Here is a 15,387-nt window from a genome sequence, read left to right on the forward strand (position 1 = left end):
TGGCGTCTATAAAAGTAGGAAAGATCACAATATGAAGATAAAGTTGGAATTCAAGAGGACAAACTGGGGCAAATATTCATTTATAGGAAGGGGAGTTAGGGATTGGAATAACTTACCAAGGGAGATGTTCAATAAATTTCCAATTTCTTTGAAATCATTTCGGAAAAGGCTAGGAAAGCAACAGATAGGGAATCTGCCACCTGGGTGACTGCCCTAAATGCAGATCAGTATTGATTGATTGATGATTGATTGAATGAGCCATGGGAAGAATTATTACTGGAGTACCAAAAATAAAATAAAATTTTAAAAAAATGCGTGTTTAATATATTACTCTTTACTTACCTTCCCAGACTAGAAACTATTTTTTTTTTTTTATCTCCTTTGTCTTTACTCCAGCATTTACTGTGAGGTGTTTGAAAAACATGTCATTGTTTTAAGTTGTTTCTTTTGCAGTTGTAATACTGTTACCATATGTTTTCTCTTTCAGGTAGTTTATAAATTTATTTACTCATAGTTAGTTTCAGCAGACTGAAAAGCCTAACGGTTATATATTAAAAAATTTAAAAATTCCCTGTAATGGATGGTGTGACAGTGTTGTTCATAGGGTTGGCTGGTGTATGCATTTCAGTGGGCTTGACAGACTGGTATGTAACAGCACCCTCCGACTCAGTGAGGAAAGTACTGGTAATGGGAATGTACCTCACTTCTCATTTCTCTAGTATGCCTCTTCAATGACGCACATGCTTTCTATGATAGCTGATTGTAGACCAGCCTTTGGGCCAATACAATCACGCTCCGATCTTTCTGTTCAGTATACAGTGAAACCTCGTTAGTGCATTCTTCATTAATACATTTTCCCACTTAGCATTGTCGTCCATTCGAAGTCCCAATTCTCATTGTATTAAATCTATAAGAAATACCTTGCTTATCACGTCACGAATTTTCGTTTTTTTTTTTTTTCACTTAGTATGATCACAATTTTCCTAGCCCTGAAAATGTTGTTTGTCACCCCTTTGAAAGGAACGTGATTTCCAACTTGGGTGAGAAAGAGCTCTCACTACAGTTGTGTGATAACAGGAGAAGGCCTTGAATTCCTGAACTTCATGGGATAAGTTGCACCTTCGGGAAGCAAGCCGTTAGCCTCGGGAATGTTAATTTTGCTTGCTGGTTAGCTGCAAGATTGCTGAATAACACAGTGAGCCATTTGCGCTTGTATATTGTATTCCATTCAGAAATTAGAAATTGATTTTGCGTTGAGTGATACGGTGAAGCGTAGCGAATATTTGTCGTCTGATAGCCTATATCTAGCTTAGGAACATAATCGTGTGAAGTTGACTAGCATGGTGCATATTTGTTTCGTTGGCAGCCTAGTTATGGATTTGGAAAAAGTCGTGAAATTCCTTACTAATGAAGACAAAATTAAAATCTATCCAAAAGTGGACTGGCACCGCATTTTTAAGCATGCAGAGGTAGCGCAAATGTTGAAACTCGCACCTTCGAGTTACGACTCGATCATTCGAGTTAGTTGAATCCAAGTTTTGTCAGTTTAAAAATAGCAGCCAACTCGCAGTTGCCCATGGTCGAGTGTAACCACAAATTCATTGTCTAAGAGTGTGACCAGAAAATAATGTTTAATAACCCACTGGTCTAAAATATAAGGCTTCTACTACCATTTGTTTTAGAAAGAGTGTAATCCGCAATAATAATTGATATGTTTTCATTTTTTTTGTTGTCTGATGTTTAGTATACCTATCAGTGCACTGTCATTTTATAATCGCCAGCAGAAAAGGTTTTATGTATTTGTTCACTAGTGTTTTTCACACCTTTTAATATTCTCCTCTTATCTTTAGAAATGGTAGATACAGTTTTCACTGTACCCACGGATACACGACGTAAAATGCCATCGTGTATGAAAAAATTGTCTAGTGTTTCCATATCTCTGTTGGATAGTTTTTATTGGTGTATTCAGTAGTACGTTTTCTTGCTTAACAAGTTCTTTTTCCCTGTCCCCTGCAGAAATGTGTTAACGAGGTTTTACTGTATTATATGTTTTCTCACTTGTTTGTTCCTTCCGCTTGCTTAAATTCAGATCTCTTATTCGTCTTCATACTTAAGAGTTAAGAGCAATTTCAATAATTTCATGAACTATATTTTTTCTCTCTTTGCTGTCAACAGATTTAAATGGAGGTCATTCTCGAAGCAGCTCATACTCAGGAGTTCCTAGTTCTGCAATGCCTTCGTGTGACCAGACACCACTGCTCAGCCCCACCAACACTGCCCGCAGCAGCTTGACGTCTAATACCTTGCTCATCACCCCCAGGAGTAGTTTTCTTGGCAAGAAGGATAGGCAACCTATAGTGCCTTCGATATCGTCTAGCCCAAGTGAAAGCCGCTTGCAAGGAGAAGTTCTAAAGCAGAATATACAAAATTTAATTCGTAAGCAAACCTCCGGTGACTGTGATGGAGAGATCAGCCCTGCAGTTACCCCTCAGATATCTTCTTTAAAAAGCCCCCTTGCAAAATATAGTGAATTAAATAAACCTTTAGAGAATGGGAGGCCATTCTCATTCATTAATTTGGATGTAGACAATGTAAGGTCTTCCGTCAGAGAATCTTCTTTATAACTGGTCGCTTCCCTAAAACAAGCCAAATATTAATAGTGGAGTAGAACTCTTCTAAGCCTAGAGCAAGAATAAATACTCAGAGAGTACAAGACCCTCATTATGTGCCAATATATAGTGAAAAATAGTGCTGAATTCTTCAAAGAGCAGCTTTATACACACATGTACACATAGTCCATTGAAGGCCCCAAAACAGACTGTATTTTCTATATTTTGAATTCAAATATGAACTGCTGGTCAGTTTTTCTTTTTTTTCTCTTGGAGAATTACAAAGAACTTTACAGTAAAGTGAGACACTTAAGTATGACATGAGTGACTTAAAAAAAATTCAATTTGATGTCTCCTAATACGTGAAGATCTGTTTGCGTGATAATAAAATAGTCTGTGTGGAACTAGCCTAGAAAATTAAGTACTATATCTGTGGTAAAGAAATGGAACCCTATTTTGTGAGTGTGTGTGTGTGTGTAGTTAACCATTGCAGAAGAAAGACATTTTTCTTATGTTGTCTCAATGTGTTTTTTCTTATCTAGCTGTGATCATAATGTACATAAGAGGAAGAGATGTGTTTTGTATGTTATTTTAAAAATGCTGTTAAATACATACAAAAATATATATAATAGAGTAAGTTATGCAAGCACACTATTACTCAAATTTTAATTTTGCTGGATAGAATAAAGATCGAGTATTCCTCCAGTGCTTGCAAATAGATTCCAAAGAAATTGAAATAGTCATTAAATATGTAAATAGAATTTTAAAATGCTAGACATTTAGGAAATTTTGAGTACCATATATTACCAGTTTGTAAATTACAGAATAGGCACATCAAGTACGAATACTTCTCACTTCATGTTTCTATTCATCATATTTTATGTATAAAAAGTTCAGATGTTTGAGAATAATTTTATTTCAATTTTTAGAAAATTGATCCATTCTATTTGACTAAGGAGTAGAAAACTCAGCATTCAGTTTCTCTTATCAATCTCCATGCAAATATTACTACAATGTTTGCTGTCTAATTTTAAGGCTGTAGATGGTATTTGAATCAAACCATAAACTGCTTTTACATTTGACTGAAATTATACCAAGCTCTCCTTGAATGTTTCTTGTTGTGGTTAAATAGTCAAGTGCTTTTTATTTTATAGAATTATTACCTGTTGTAACAGTTGACAGACTATGGTATGCAATCGTCCTACGCAAGTGCCTTCATTTGTTGTTTTGTTTCATAAATACAATAAAAATGTACAATCTATCCCTTATTCATGATTTTTATCTCGTCCTTCCCTTTTGAAATCAAGTAGCATGAAGGCAGTTGACCCTCGGTGACCTCTGCAAGACATCTTTGTTCATCCTTGCACTAAACAAAAGAACTGTTCGGGCTTTACCAGATCACTTGCAATGAAACTTGGTAAAAAAACAAACAAAGCTAAGTCATCTTCATACAGGCCATGAAGGCCCTGGGAGGAATGGAAGGTAAAGGAGTCTGCTATCTGTAACCTTGGCACTTGGTGGGTGGAGTTGTTAGCTCTACACCTGACCACCTTTGCCCTGGTACTCACTTTTTTGTGTAGGCTGAGTGAATCTCAGGGCCATGTGTACTTCCGGAAGCAGAAATCTCATTTTTAAAATTTTTTGGCTTCCTGACAGGGAATCGGATCTATGTCCTTCCGGGTGAACCGAGCATACCTTTACCGCTTCAGCCAGCCAACCCGTCAATTAAGACATCAGAACATCGCTGCACACCTATCATTAATACATAGCATCCGCGTAGCATAACGAAATGAGTGATTCTGAACAGGAATCAGTCAGCTTCCTTGTATGTACTAATATTTATTTCCAATCTGTTTTACGTCGCACTGACACAGATAGGTCTTATGGTGATGATGGGATAGGAAAGGACTAGGAGTGGGAAGTGGCCATGACCTTAATTAAGGTACAGCCCCAGCATTTGCCTGGTGTGAAAATGGGAAACCAGGAAAATTCACCTACAGGGCTGCTAACAGTGGGGTTTCTACTGAATGCAAGCTCTCAGCTGTGTGCCTCTAACTGCATGGCCAACTCACTCAGTAACAAAAGTATACCAGGGAAGGCTGTATAGGAAGGCTTAGAGCAGGGCCTCTCAAATGCCCAAAATCTCATGCGTGCAAAACGAGGTGTAGAGGTTCTGTGCACTGTACATCGGTCTGACCCGGCTCACTTCGGACCAACGTTTTGCCTCAGGGCGACTCGGCTAAGCTCAGCTCAACTCAGCTTAGATGGTGGAGCACTGTAGAATGAGTGAGGAAGGGGAAACAGGTGAAACAAAAGAGATAGGCATAGGGAAAGAGAGAGAGAGACGGAGCTGTTGCCCAAAATCGAGGAGTGGGAGTCTGCACTGTGGTTAACCTAGCAAAGTCATCTTATACACCTTGTGCCATGCAATACACCCATGCATTCACCCTGAGAGGCTCTGGTTTAGAGTGAGGACCCCACCACATGTCAGCTCACAGTCAGGTTGAATCCTCAACAGATTCACCATCAGCCGTCAAAGATAGCAGAGGCATCACTGAAGAGTCAGAAGATGCTAACCATATCAATCTACTAAGCTCACTGAAATTCATACACCAAACGATCTTATGAGCAACAGTTTCACACTGTTAATCACAGGTACTGGCTGTATGAGGAATGGTATTTCTACCATTGCTCATACCTCAGTCACATTCATAACGCCAAAACAAGGATGAGCTGGAAACAGAAAAATTTAAGTAAGAAGCTTGATCTAGCCTATACCAGGAGAAACAGCACACTCTGCACTCTGTATCTCTGCAGAGATGAATCTGGGCTCCACAAGATTGCTGTCTCATGATCCCAAAGTAAGTGATGGTAGCAGCGTTGTGTGGTTTTTTTTTTTTCAACTAGGCAACTATTTGTACTGAGCAACTGACTGTGCGGTTTGGGTCAGCAGCCCTGAAGACAGTTAGTTTTCTGTGGTTTTTCACTTTCATATCAGGCAAATGCTGGGGGTGTACCTTAATTAAGGCCACGGTCACTACCTTCACACTCTGAGCCCTCAGCCCTCTCCTGTCCCATCGTCAGCATAAGTCCTATCTGTGTCGGTGTGACGTAAAGCAGATTGTAAAAAAAAAAAATAAAGCAACTATTTCTTCTTAACCCTAATCTTCTTCTTCTTCTTATTTTTTTTGAGACCACACTTTAAACAACCCCTTGTTTTGTCGATTTCTTGGTAGGAACTGTCCGAGCCTTGCGGTCCTCCCAGTACTTCTTCATACGTGTTAATAGTCTTGTTAACCCTGATCAGAAAAGGAAAAGAAAGAGAAGAACCACAAAGGGTATGAAACTGAAAGATTCCCTAGGGGTGGTGATTTTTGTTTTAAGAGGAAGTACAACTGGACAACTAACTTCTCATTACACAACAGGGAAAAAATGGAAGAGTTCCGAGGCTTCAAAAATGTGGATATCGGCAAAAGATAGGGAAATGTGAAAATTAAAAACTTCCTGAACCCTGAAAACCTAAATAACATTGAGTTTGGAAGGAAACAAGTGTTTACCAAGACAGGTCAGATAGAAAAGATGAAAGTGAGGAGCCTGACACAAGTACATCAAAGCAATGTTAGGCTCAGCTAGGGAACCCATGTTCACCAATCCATGCTTCTGGGTTGTGAGAGCCCCTGAAGACACTTTAGTTGCCTCTTATGAAAGGTATAAAATACCAGGTTCTATTGTATTCCCACACAGACAGGAGGGAAAACAAATTCAAATGAAAGGTATGACATCTCCTCTTAATTCTTATCAGGAAAGAAAGATGTAGAGTTCTGAACTCTTGAAGAATGAAGGTATCAGCAAAACAAAGAGTGGGCCACTGAAGGACAGGAAAATGAAATATTTTCCAGGTCTTCTACGAGAACTAGAGTTGGACACAGTGGCAGCGACTGGGAATTATAAGTGGGGGGAGCGGCACAAAAATCTACACACCGGGCGAGTTGGCTATGCGTGCAGAGGCGCGGCTGTGAGCTTGCATCCGGGAGATAGTAGGTTCGAATCCCACTATCAGCAGCCCTGAAGATGGTTTTCCGTGGTTTCCCATTTTCACACCAGGCAAATCCTGGGGCTGTACCTTAATTAAGGCCACGGCCGCTTCCTTCCAACTCCTAGGCCTTTCCTATCCCATCGTCGCCATAAGACCTATCTGTGTCGGTGCGACATAAAGCCTCTAGCAAAAAAAAAAATCTACACACAGCAAAAAGTACTGGGAGTCTGGTGGTATTTGGGGGGGGGGGGGTAGACAACAACATTTTTTTAAGAATAGATACCAACTGGTAAGTTTTTTATGCTCTCTGAACAAATTTTGACAGAGAAGTAAAGGTTGACAATTCACCAACTTAACTGCAGCAATAATAGTTTTTTGAGATTTTGTTTCAGTACCATACAATAAAACTTCCACCAAAGGAACAATATTACACATGTATTACAATTAAAATCTACTTAGTATTTGACAACATACTAAGAAAGTAACACCAAGCGAATTGGCCATGCGGTTAGGGCTGCACAGCTGTGAGCTTGCATCCGGGAGATAGTGGGTTCGACCCCCACGGCCGCTTCCTTCCCACTCCTAGGCCTTTCCTATCCCATCGTCGCCATAAGACCTATCTGTGTCGGTGCGACGTAAAGCCAATTGTAAAAAGAAAAAGAAAGTAGCAGACACTAGATAGAACAACAGACACCTTGACTAGGTGAGACTGCCAGATTGACAAATGTGCGTGGCAAGGGGATGAATCTTACCTCATTGTTCATGACTTTGACAAAAATATACTCCTGCTTCCCTTTCTCACAGCACATGCTAGAAATGCGATTACTATCTGATGATACAAACCTGACCGAAACCCCAAGGTGGAAAGGAAAGTAGGGGAAAGAAGATAGTGAAGGGGGTAACCACTGCTCAGCTATTGGGGAGAAAAAGCGAAGCTTTGTCACCCTCACATAGTCACCAGGAGCTGATGTGAACACTATGGTAGCAACTGGTGCCTCTCAGGTGTGTTACAGCACATGGACTTGTCTACATACAAAGTTTCTGTGCCATCAGATACTAATCCTGCTTCTACAGGCTACAGCATGAGTCTCCACTATTTGCTGTTGTAGTGTACGAATTGGTTAGCTGCTGCAATTTACAAACGTCATTATATAGGTCCGTATGGATACAGCTTAATTAAGAACTAATATTTGGTTTAATGATCCACCCATTCAATACACTGTTTGATTTTAGTGTCATTTTTAAACATTCTAGAAAGGACATGGGTTCATTAATTTTAAATTATTGGACAGTAATAATTCTGTATTTCAATTAGATAAAATAAGAGAAATCTATATATATAAAATAACTTGTCCTGACTGACTGACTGACTGACTGACTGACTGACTCATCATTGCCGAGCCAAAACTACTGGACATAAAGAAATGAAATTTTGGGGATATGTAGGTGCTCCCTAAGAGAGGATTTTTGGATATTCCCAATAGGAAGGGTGGAAAAGGGTGAAAAAGTGGTTGAATGCCTTTAATAAGGCTACTTATATTTCAGAACCTGAAGAGATTACAGACCTGAAAATTGGTATTTAGGATCTACTTTAAAAATAAAGAAACGGGTATTTTTTCGTTTTTGGAAAATCGAAATAATGGGGGGGTGAAAAAGAGGGTGAATGTTTAAAATGAGTGTGTCTTCATCTTGAAACTTTAAAAGTATCTTGAAACTTTAAAAGTTTACAGATGTAAAAATTGATATTTAGAATCTCCTTTAAAAATAAAGGAATACATATTTTTTGTCTTCTGAAAATCCCAATAGGAGGGGTGTAAAAGGGTAAATAATGGGTTGAATGCCTTTAATGAGGATACATATATCTCAGAAACTGAAGATATTACAGAACTGAAAATTTGCATATGGGATCTCCTTTAAAAATAAAGAAACACGTATTTTTTTGTTTTTGGAAAATCCAATTAATGGCGATTAAACAGGAGTGACAAATTGGGGTGAATTATTTGAAAGACTATATCTACAGAATATCTGAGAAACGTAAAATGTTACAGACGTAAAAAGTGGGTATTTGGAATCTCCTGTAAATGTAAAGAAACATAGGTGATTTGTTTTTGGAAACTCCACTTAAGGGGAACTAAAAAGGGGTGAAATTTTAAAATGGGAATTTCTACAGTATAGCTCAAAAAACTTAACTTGTGTCAGAAGTGAAAAATGGTATTTTTTTATCTCAATGAAAAATAAAGAAAAAGGTATTTTTATTTTTCTGAAATACCACTTGGGTGTAAGGGAGGGGGGGGGAAGTGACTGAAAATGGTGTTGAATTCTTTTAATTAGGCTACTGATATCTCAAAAATGAAGGTTACAGATGTGAAATTTCATATTTGGAATCTGCTTTAAGAGTAAAGAAACACGTATTCTCGGAAAATCCAATAAAGTGGGGGTGGAAGAATTAAAAAATTGACTTAATTGTATGATAATACATACATCTAATAAAAACTAAAGTTGTTACAGACATGAAAACTGGTATTTGAATCTCCTTTGAAAACAAAGAAAAACTCGTTCTGGGGGAAGGAAACCATCTTGGAGGGCAGGAGTGAAAAGGAGATGAATTCCTTTCATGAGGACACATAAATCAAAAACTGAAGAATTTAAAGTCATGATAATTGGTATTTAGAAGATCCTTTACTATTAAAGAAACAAGTATTTTTTGCTGGAAAATTCACTTAGGGGGAGGGGGGGGGAGTGTGAAAGGAAGTGAAAAAAAAGTGAATTATTTTTATGGGGATACTTATATCTCAAAACTGAAGGTAATAGATGTGAACATTGGTGTTTGGAATCTTCTTTAAACATAAAGAAGCACACCTTCTTTCATTTTTTGGGGGAGGGGAGGGTAAATAAACTTAACGGCAGAGGGGTGTAAAAGGAGGTGATACCAATTGATTTTACTGTTCATAATGTACTTATAAGGAGCCTCCGTTCCTCAGGTGGCAGCGCGCCGGCCTCTCACAGCTGGGTTCCGTGGTTCAAATCCCGGTCACTCCATGCAACATTTGTGCTGGACAAAACGGAAGTGGGACAGGTTTTTCTCCGGATACTTCGGTTTTCCCTGTCATCATTCATTCCAGCAACACTGTCCAATATTTCATTTCATTTGTCATTCATCGATCATTGCCCCAGAGGAGTGCTTCGGCAACCGGCACAATTCCTATTGTCGCCGCTAGATGAGGCTTTATTCATTCCATTCCTGACCCTGTCGAATGACTGAAAACAGGCTGTAGATTTTCAGTGTACTTATTCTGATCATAAACCAATAATTTTAAATCTTTCCTGGGTTCGTTTTCAACAGCAATCTTTTCCTTCGTGAAACATTCTTAGATTACAGTAGATTCTCCTGTCATATAAATAAAAATGTAAACACATTTGAAATAAACGATAGGAATGAGATTGACCGTCAAATTCTTCACCTCTATAATAAGGTCAATAATGCACGGAAGTATGTCATTTGTACCGCTAGAAATACTGTACATTTGCCTATGCATGACAATGGTGCTGGTCACATTGTCAAGAATGACAATGGCAGCAGATGTAATTTACTGCCAAGTAGCGGTCTTGCATCTTGCTGTGGGGTCCAGAACATCTAATAATAATAATAATAATAATAATAATAATAATAATAATAATGTTCTGGATCGTCATCAAATGTGCGGACCGCGCTGGAAACGGGTCCTGGATGGGTAATGACTAAGAATGCAGTCAGGCCGCAGGTTCAGTACTGGCAAGGCACCCAAAATGACACAACGCCGGATCTCCTGAAGGATTTGATCCATATGAAAAATGCTTATAGGAAAAGATGGCAAAGATTTAGGGACCCAACTGACCGGCTGGAATACCTGGACCTAGCCCGGGAAGTACAAATTCGATTGCTGGAAAGAAAGATCGAAAAATGGGAGGAAACTTGCCGTAATCTATTAGAAAACGAGTCAGAAATGCGAATTTTGGCAGATTCTCGCAGAAAACGAGTCAGATCACGAATTTCGGTGGATTATATATCTAAAACAATACGCATTCAATTATAAATTTCAGTATAATACCGTAGCGAAGTACGGGTATCTTGCTAGTCTTAAATAAAATATGAAACATGTACCAAAGATGCGTAAAATATTTTAAGATTGAGTGTGTTTTCACTTGTGAAGTGTATTGATTGGGTGGATCATTAAACCATATATTAGTTCTTAATTGGATTAGCTGCGTCAAATGAAATTTTGTGCATATTTCCGCTAAGAACTTTTTTATATATAAAGAAATTAATTAGGTTATAAGACAACAGGTTTTGTGTATCTGTTTATAATTTATAGTTTTAGATGGCTAAAACAGAATAAAATTGTATATTTTCTCCACACAGTGGTGGGGGGGAAACTGCCCCACCTAATTGCTGCCACTGGTTTTATCAGAGGTCAGATAGTAAGATAAAAGTTAGGATTTTGGCACAAGCAAGTGGAAACAAGGTCAGACTCAGCTAGGGGATACTCCTGAATTGAAACTCCTTGGGTACCCCCTTTTAGTCACCTCTCACAAATTCTTTACTTTAATTTCTTTATTATTAGCAGAAATATGCATAAATTGTCATTCGTTGGGGCTAACTGATTTGTATAGTGCCACAGTAAGTAGTGGAGACTTTGCATGTGCTGTGAGAAAGGGTAGCAGGGGTACAATATTTTGCCGCCAAGATCATGGACACTGAAGTATGATTCACCCACTTGCCACGCGCATTCGTCAGACTGGCAGTCTCTTTAGTGTCTGTTAGTTTCTTAGTGTGTTGTCAAATACTAAATTATTTTTAATTGTATTATCATGCCGTACTTCTAATTAGTTGTAAATATATGTATAATATTGTTCCTTTGATGAAAGTTCTATCCTATATTGAATCAAAATCTCAAAAACTATTTTTACCACTCTTAAGTTGATTAAACCTTTACTTCTCTGCGGAAATTTGCCCAGAGAGCATTAAAAAAAAAGTACCGCTTTGTAGCTTTTAGTTTTCAGTTTTCATTGCATATACCTTGCAATTCCCCACACCCATCCGCTTATCCCACTAAACCGGGTACTTTTTGCTGTCTGTACATTTTCCCACAGGTATGATGACATCATTTAGCTGACTCAAGGTTTATGTGTTCTTACAGTTCTAAGTGACTGAATGTTATAATAAAAGAACAGACAGAATGGGTCTGAGAAGGGTAACCAATCAGATAGTGAGGTTCATTGAGACCAGGAGACCAATGGTATACTGGCAACAGGAAGTGAAAGAGGACCTAGTAGAAATAAGAATACAAGGAATGGAAACCAGCAGAGTTTGGAAATAAATGAGTAAAAGTAATCAAATTACTTGTAACAAATACTTTTTAGTAAATTCTACTTGTAATTGAACTTGGAACAAAATTTAGTTTTTTACTCATAATTTACTTCTTGGAATAAAATTGTGATTGTTACATTCCAGTAATTGTTACATTCTAGTAATCAATATACATGATATGGAAACAAAAATGGGAAAAATTAATTGATGATGCAGATAAGTTTTACAATTCTATTACAACAGAACGAGTAGCTTCACTAGTGCTGGATAAATTATTGCTATGTGCCAGCTCCATGGTAGCCCCTTTCGAAGAGATTACCTCGAATCTCCCAGCCGGCTTGTAGGGTGGGGCTGCCTTTCCATGTATTGTTCTCGTCGGCGGGCTTACCTGTGAGTTTCTTGGAGATTCAACAGGAATGTTCTGCCTCTAGTGACATCGCAAATTTTCTGGCTCAAATGACCCGAGCTATAAAAAGGGAGGCTAGCTGTGGACAGTCCGTCAGTGTTGGACTCGCAGTTGGTGCTGGACTCGGGGTCAGTGTTAGACTCCATGGTGAAGTCAGTGAGAGACTCAGTGCGTTAGGGTTCAGTGGCTGGGCTGAGGGCAACAGAGGTGCTGGCTGTCGCTAGTGTCCCACCGAGGTCTGAACCAGGAGCTGTTGTTGTAGTGTCGGAAAGACCAGTGTGTGGGCTGGAGATGACAGAACGGAAGACTGTACTGTGGGTTCGTGTAATTCTGTGGACTGAGGAAACCCGCTGTCGTGAGTGCGAGGAAAAATGGACTTCAGTTAATGTTCACTGTTGTGAGTATCCTCCTGCTGTTGAATACTGTTGAGCTGTTTAGTTGTTCGCTGCAGGTGACTGTGTGAATTACTGGACTATCTGTGGAGTCAAACCCAAACAGTCATCATGTGTTGTGTAGCCACTGGCACTATGTTCAAATCCAGTGGTGTACACACAGTTGCTGTACAAGTTGACTGGACTTGAGAAAGTGAAAGTAAGGGTTAAGTGTCTGCAGTTATAACAATGGGCTGGACACCTGTGGTGCCATAAGGAAGAGGGACTTGTGAATAGATTTGTAATTAGTAACTGTGGCCACTCATAACTTGTTGGAATTGTGTGTGTGTTTAAATATGTGTGTGTGCATTTATTAGACCATCCTAAAATAAATTAGAGTAATGAAACGGAGTTTTATATATATTTTTGTTTTTGCTATTTGCTTTATGTCACACCAACACACAGAGGTCTTATGGTGGCGATGAAATAGGAAAGGCCTAGGAATGGGAAGGAAGTGGTCATGGCCTTCAGTAAGGTACAGCCCCAGCATTTGCCTGGTGTGAAAATGGAAAACCATCTTCAGCATTGCCGACAGTGGGGTTCAAACCCACTATCTCCCGGGTCCAAGCTCACAGCTGCACGCCCCTAACCGCACAACCAACTCGCCCGATGGAGTTTTTTATTGGTAACAGTATTTTCATACCTCTCCAGTACTTCTAAAGACCAGTAGCGGTGATTGGGAATAAAAAGCGGGGTGGAAGGTGAAACAAAACAAAATTACGGACAACAAAAAGCACCTGGGTTAGTGTGGGATATAGCAGGTGGGAAGAGGAGGGGGAGGGCAGGGTATATGATGTAAAGAAGAAAATCTACAAAGTGGTAAATTTTTTATGCTCTATGGGCAGATTTCCTATCCCATCGTTGCCATAAGTCCTATCTGTGTCAGTGCAATATAAAGCAAATAGCAGGGGTGCAGTAATATTAGTTTTTGATATACTACACTACAGAATAAAGCTTTCACCAAAGGAACAATATTCATACATATTAAAATTAAACAGAAGTACAGTGTGATTATACAATTAAAAATAATTTAGTAATTGACTACACACTAAGAAACTAACAGGCAATAAAGAGACTGCGTGACGGACGAATGCGCACGACAATCGGTGAATCATACCTCTGTGTCCATGATCTCGGCAAAAAACCTACCCCTGCTACCCTTTCTCACAGCACATGCAAAGTCTCCACTACTTAATGTGGTGCTATGCAAATTGGTTATGAACGACATTTTGTGCTTATTTCTGCTAATAATTAAAGAAAAGAACTAGCTGATAAGATAATGGGGCTTGTACAAATTACTTTTTTAAGAATTTCAATCATTCCTAGTTTCATCTGGCTAAAATGGAATAGAAATGTAATTTTTTTCACCACCCTTAAATGCTGCTACTGCCAAAGACATCAAATTTATCCTTCAATATGTTTTTTGCTTTTTTGTTTTTATAATTGGCTTTACGTTGTAGCGACACAGGTCTTATAGCGACGTTGGGATAGGAAAGGGCTAGGAGTGGGAAGGAAGCAGCCATCCCCAGCATTTACCTGGTGTGAAAATGGGAAACCACGGAAAACCATATTCAGGGCTGTTGATGGTGGGGTTCAAACCCACTATCTCCCGAATACTGGATACTGGCCGCACTTAAGCAACTGCAGCTATTGACCTTGGTCCTTCAATATGCATCACTGCTGGGGGTGTTCTCAGAATTAAACAGAAGTAAGCTATTCCTTCAAGTATCTCTGTAAAGCAGGTCTTTTTTAAGCAAATGTACTTTCTCTTAAAAGGAAGAGGCTTAGTGATGAAAATTTTATGAACCAAATGCTTTAATTTTCATATTTTGTTTGGTGTGTTGATGTCATTGAAAAATGCACCAGAAAATGACTTAACAAAAATTACTGGTAAACTAGCCAGCCCATCGAATGCTCATTAAACAATCCCCATATAATTTTTGAACCAATAAAAATATGTGAACTACAATATTAATAGCAATAATAAAATCTTCTTCTTCTGCTTATTCTACTGCTCTTCCCACACCCGTGGGATTACGGGTGCGAACTGCGTCACACATAGGATTTGGCCCTGTTTAATAGTCGGATGCCCTTCCTGACGCCAATCTTATATGGAAGGATGTAATCACTATTGTGTGTTTCTGTGGTGGGTGGTATTATAATGTGTTGTCTGAATATGAAGAGGAAAGTGTTGGAACAAACAAAAACACCCAGTCCCAGAGCAAGAAGAATTAATCTAATACGATTAAAATCCTCAACCACCGGGCGAGTTGGCCGTGCGCGTAGAGGCGCACGGCTGTGAGCTTGCATCCGGGAGATAGTAGGTTCGAATCCCACTATCGGCAGCCCTGAAGATGGTTTTCCGTGGTTTCCCATTTTCACACCAGGCAAATGCTGGGGCTGTACCTTAATTAAGGCCACGGCCGCTTCCTTCCAACTCCTAGGCCTTTCCCATCCCATCGTCGCCATAAGACCTATCTGTGTCAGTACGACGTAAAGCCCCTAGCAAAAAAAAAAAAAAAAAAAAAAATCCTCAACCCAGCCGGGAATCAAACCCG

At 39.1% G+C, this 15,387-nt stretch overlaps 1 protein-coding gene across 5 annotated transcripts in view; it reads left to right on the forward strand.

The window, feature by feature from the left end:
• LOC136876133 (ATP-sensitive inward rectifier potassium channel 12) overlaps positions 1 to 3,877 on the forward strand; it is a 114,957-nt gene extending 111,080 nt beyond the window's left edge. For 4 of the 5 annotated variants that reach the window (XM_067149829.2, XM_068228316.1, XM_067149831.2 and 1 more), the window contains exon 3: positions 2,176 to 3,877. In XM_067149829.2, coding sequence (XP_067005930.2) covers positions 2,176 to 2,624 — 449 coding nt within the window. In that variant the 3' untranslated portion in view covers positions 2,625 to 3,877. The remainder of the gene's footprint in view (positions 1 to 2,175) is intronic. The other variant, XM_067149832.2, reaches the window with a different exon arrangement.
• Positions 3,878 to 15,387: the final 11,510 nt, after the last annotated feature.

The sequence above is a fragment of the Anabrus simplex genome, chromosome 6 (assembly GCF_040414725.1).
Source record: "Anabrus simplex isolate iqAnaSimp1 chromosome 6, ASM4041472v1, whole genome shotgun sequence".
In the NCBI taxonomy this organism is placed as follows: Eukaryota; Metazoa; Arthropoda; class Insecta; order Orthoptera; family Tettigoniidae; genus Anabrus; species Anabrus simplex.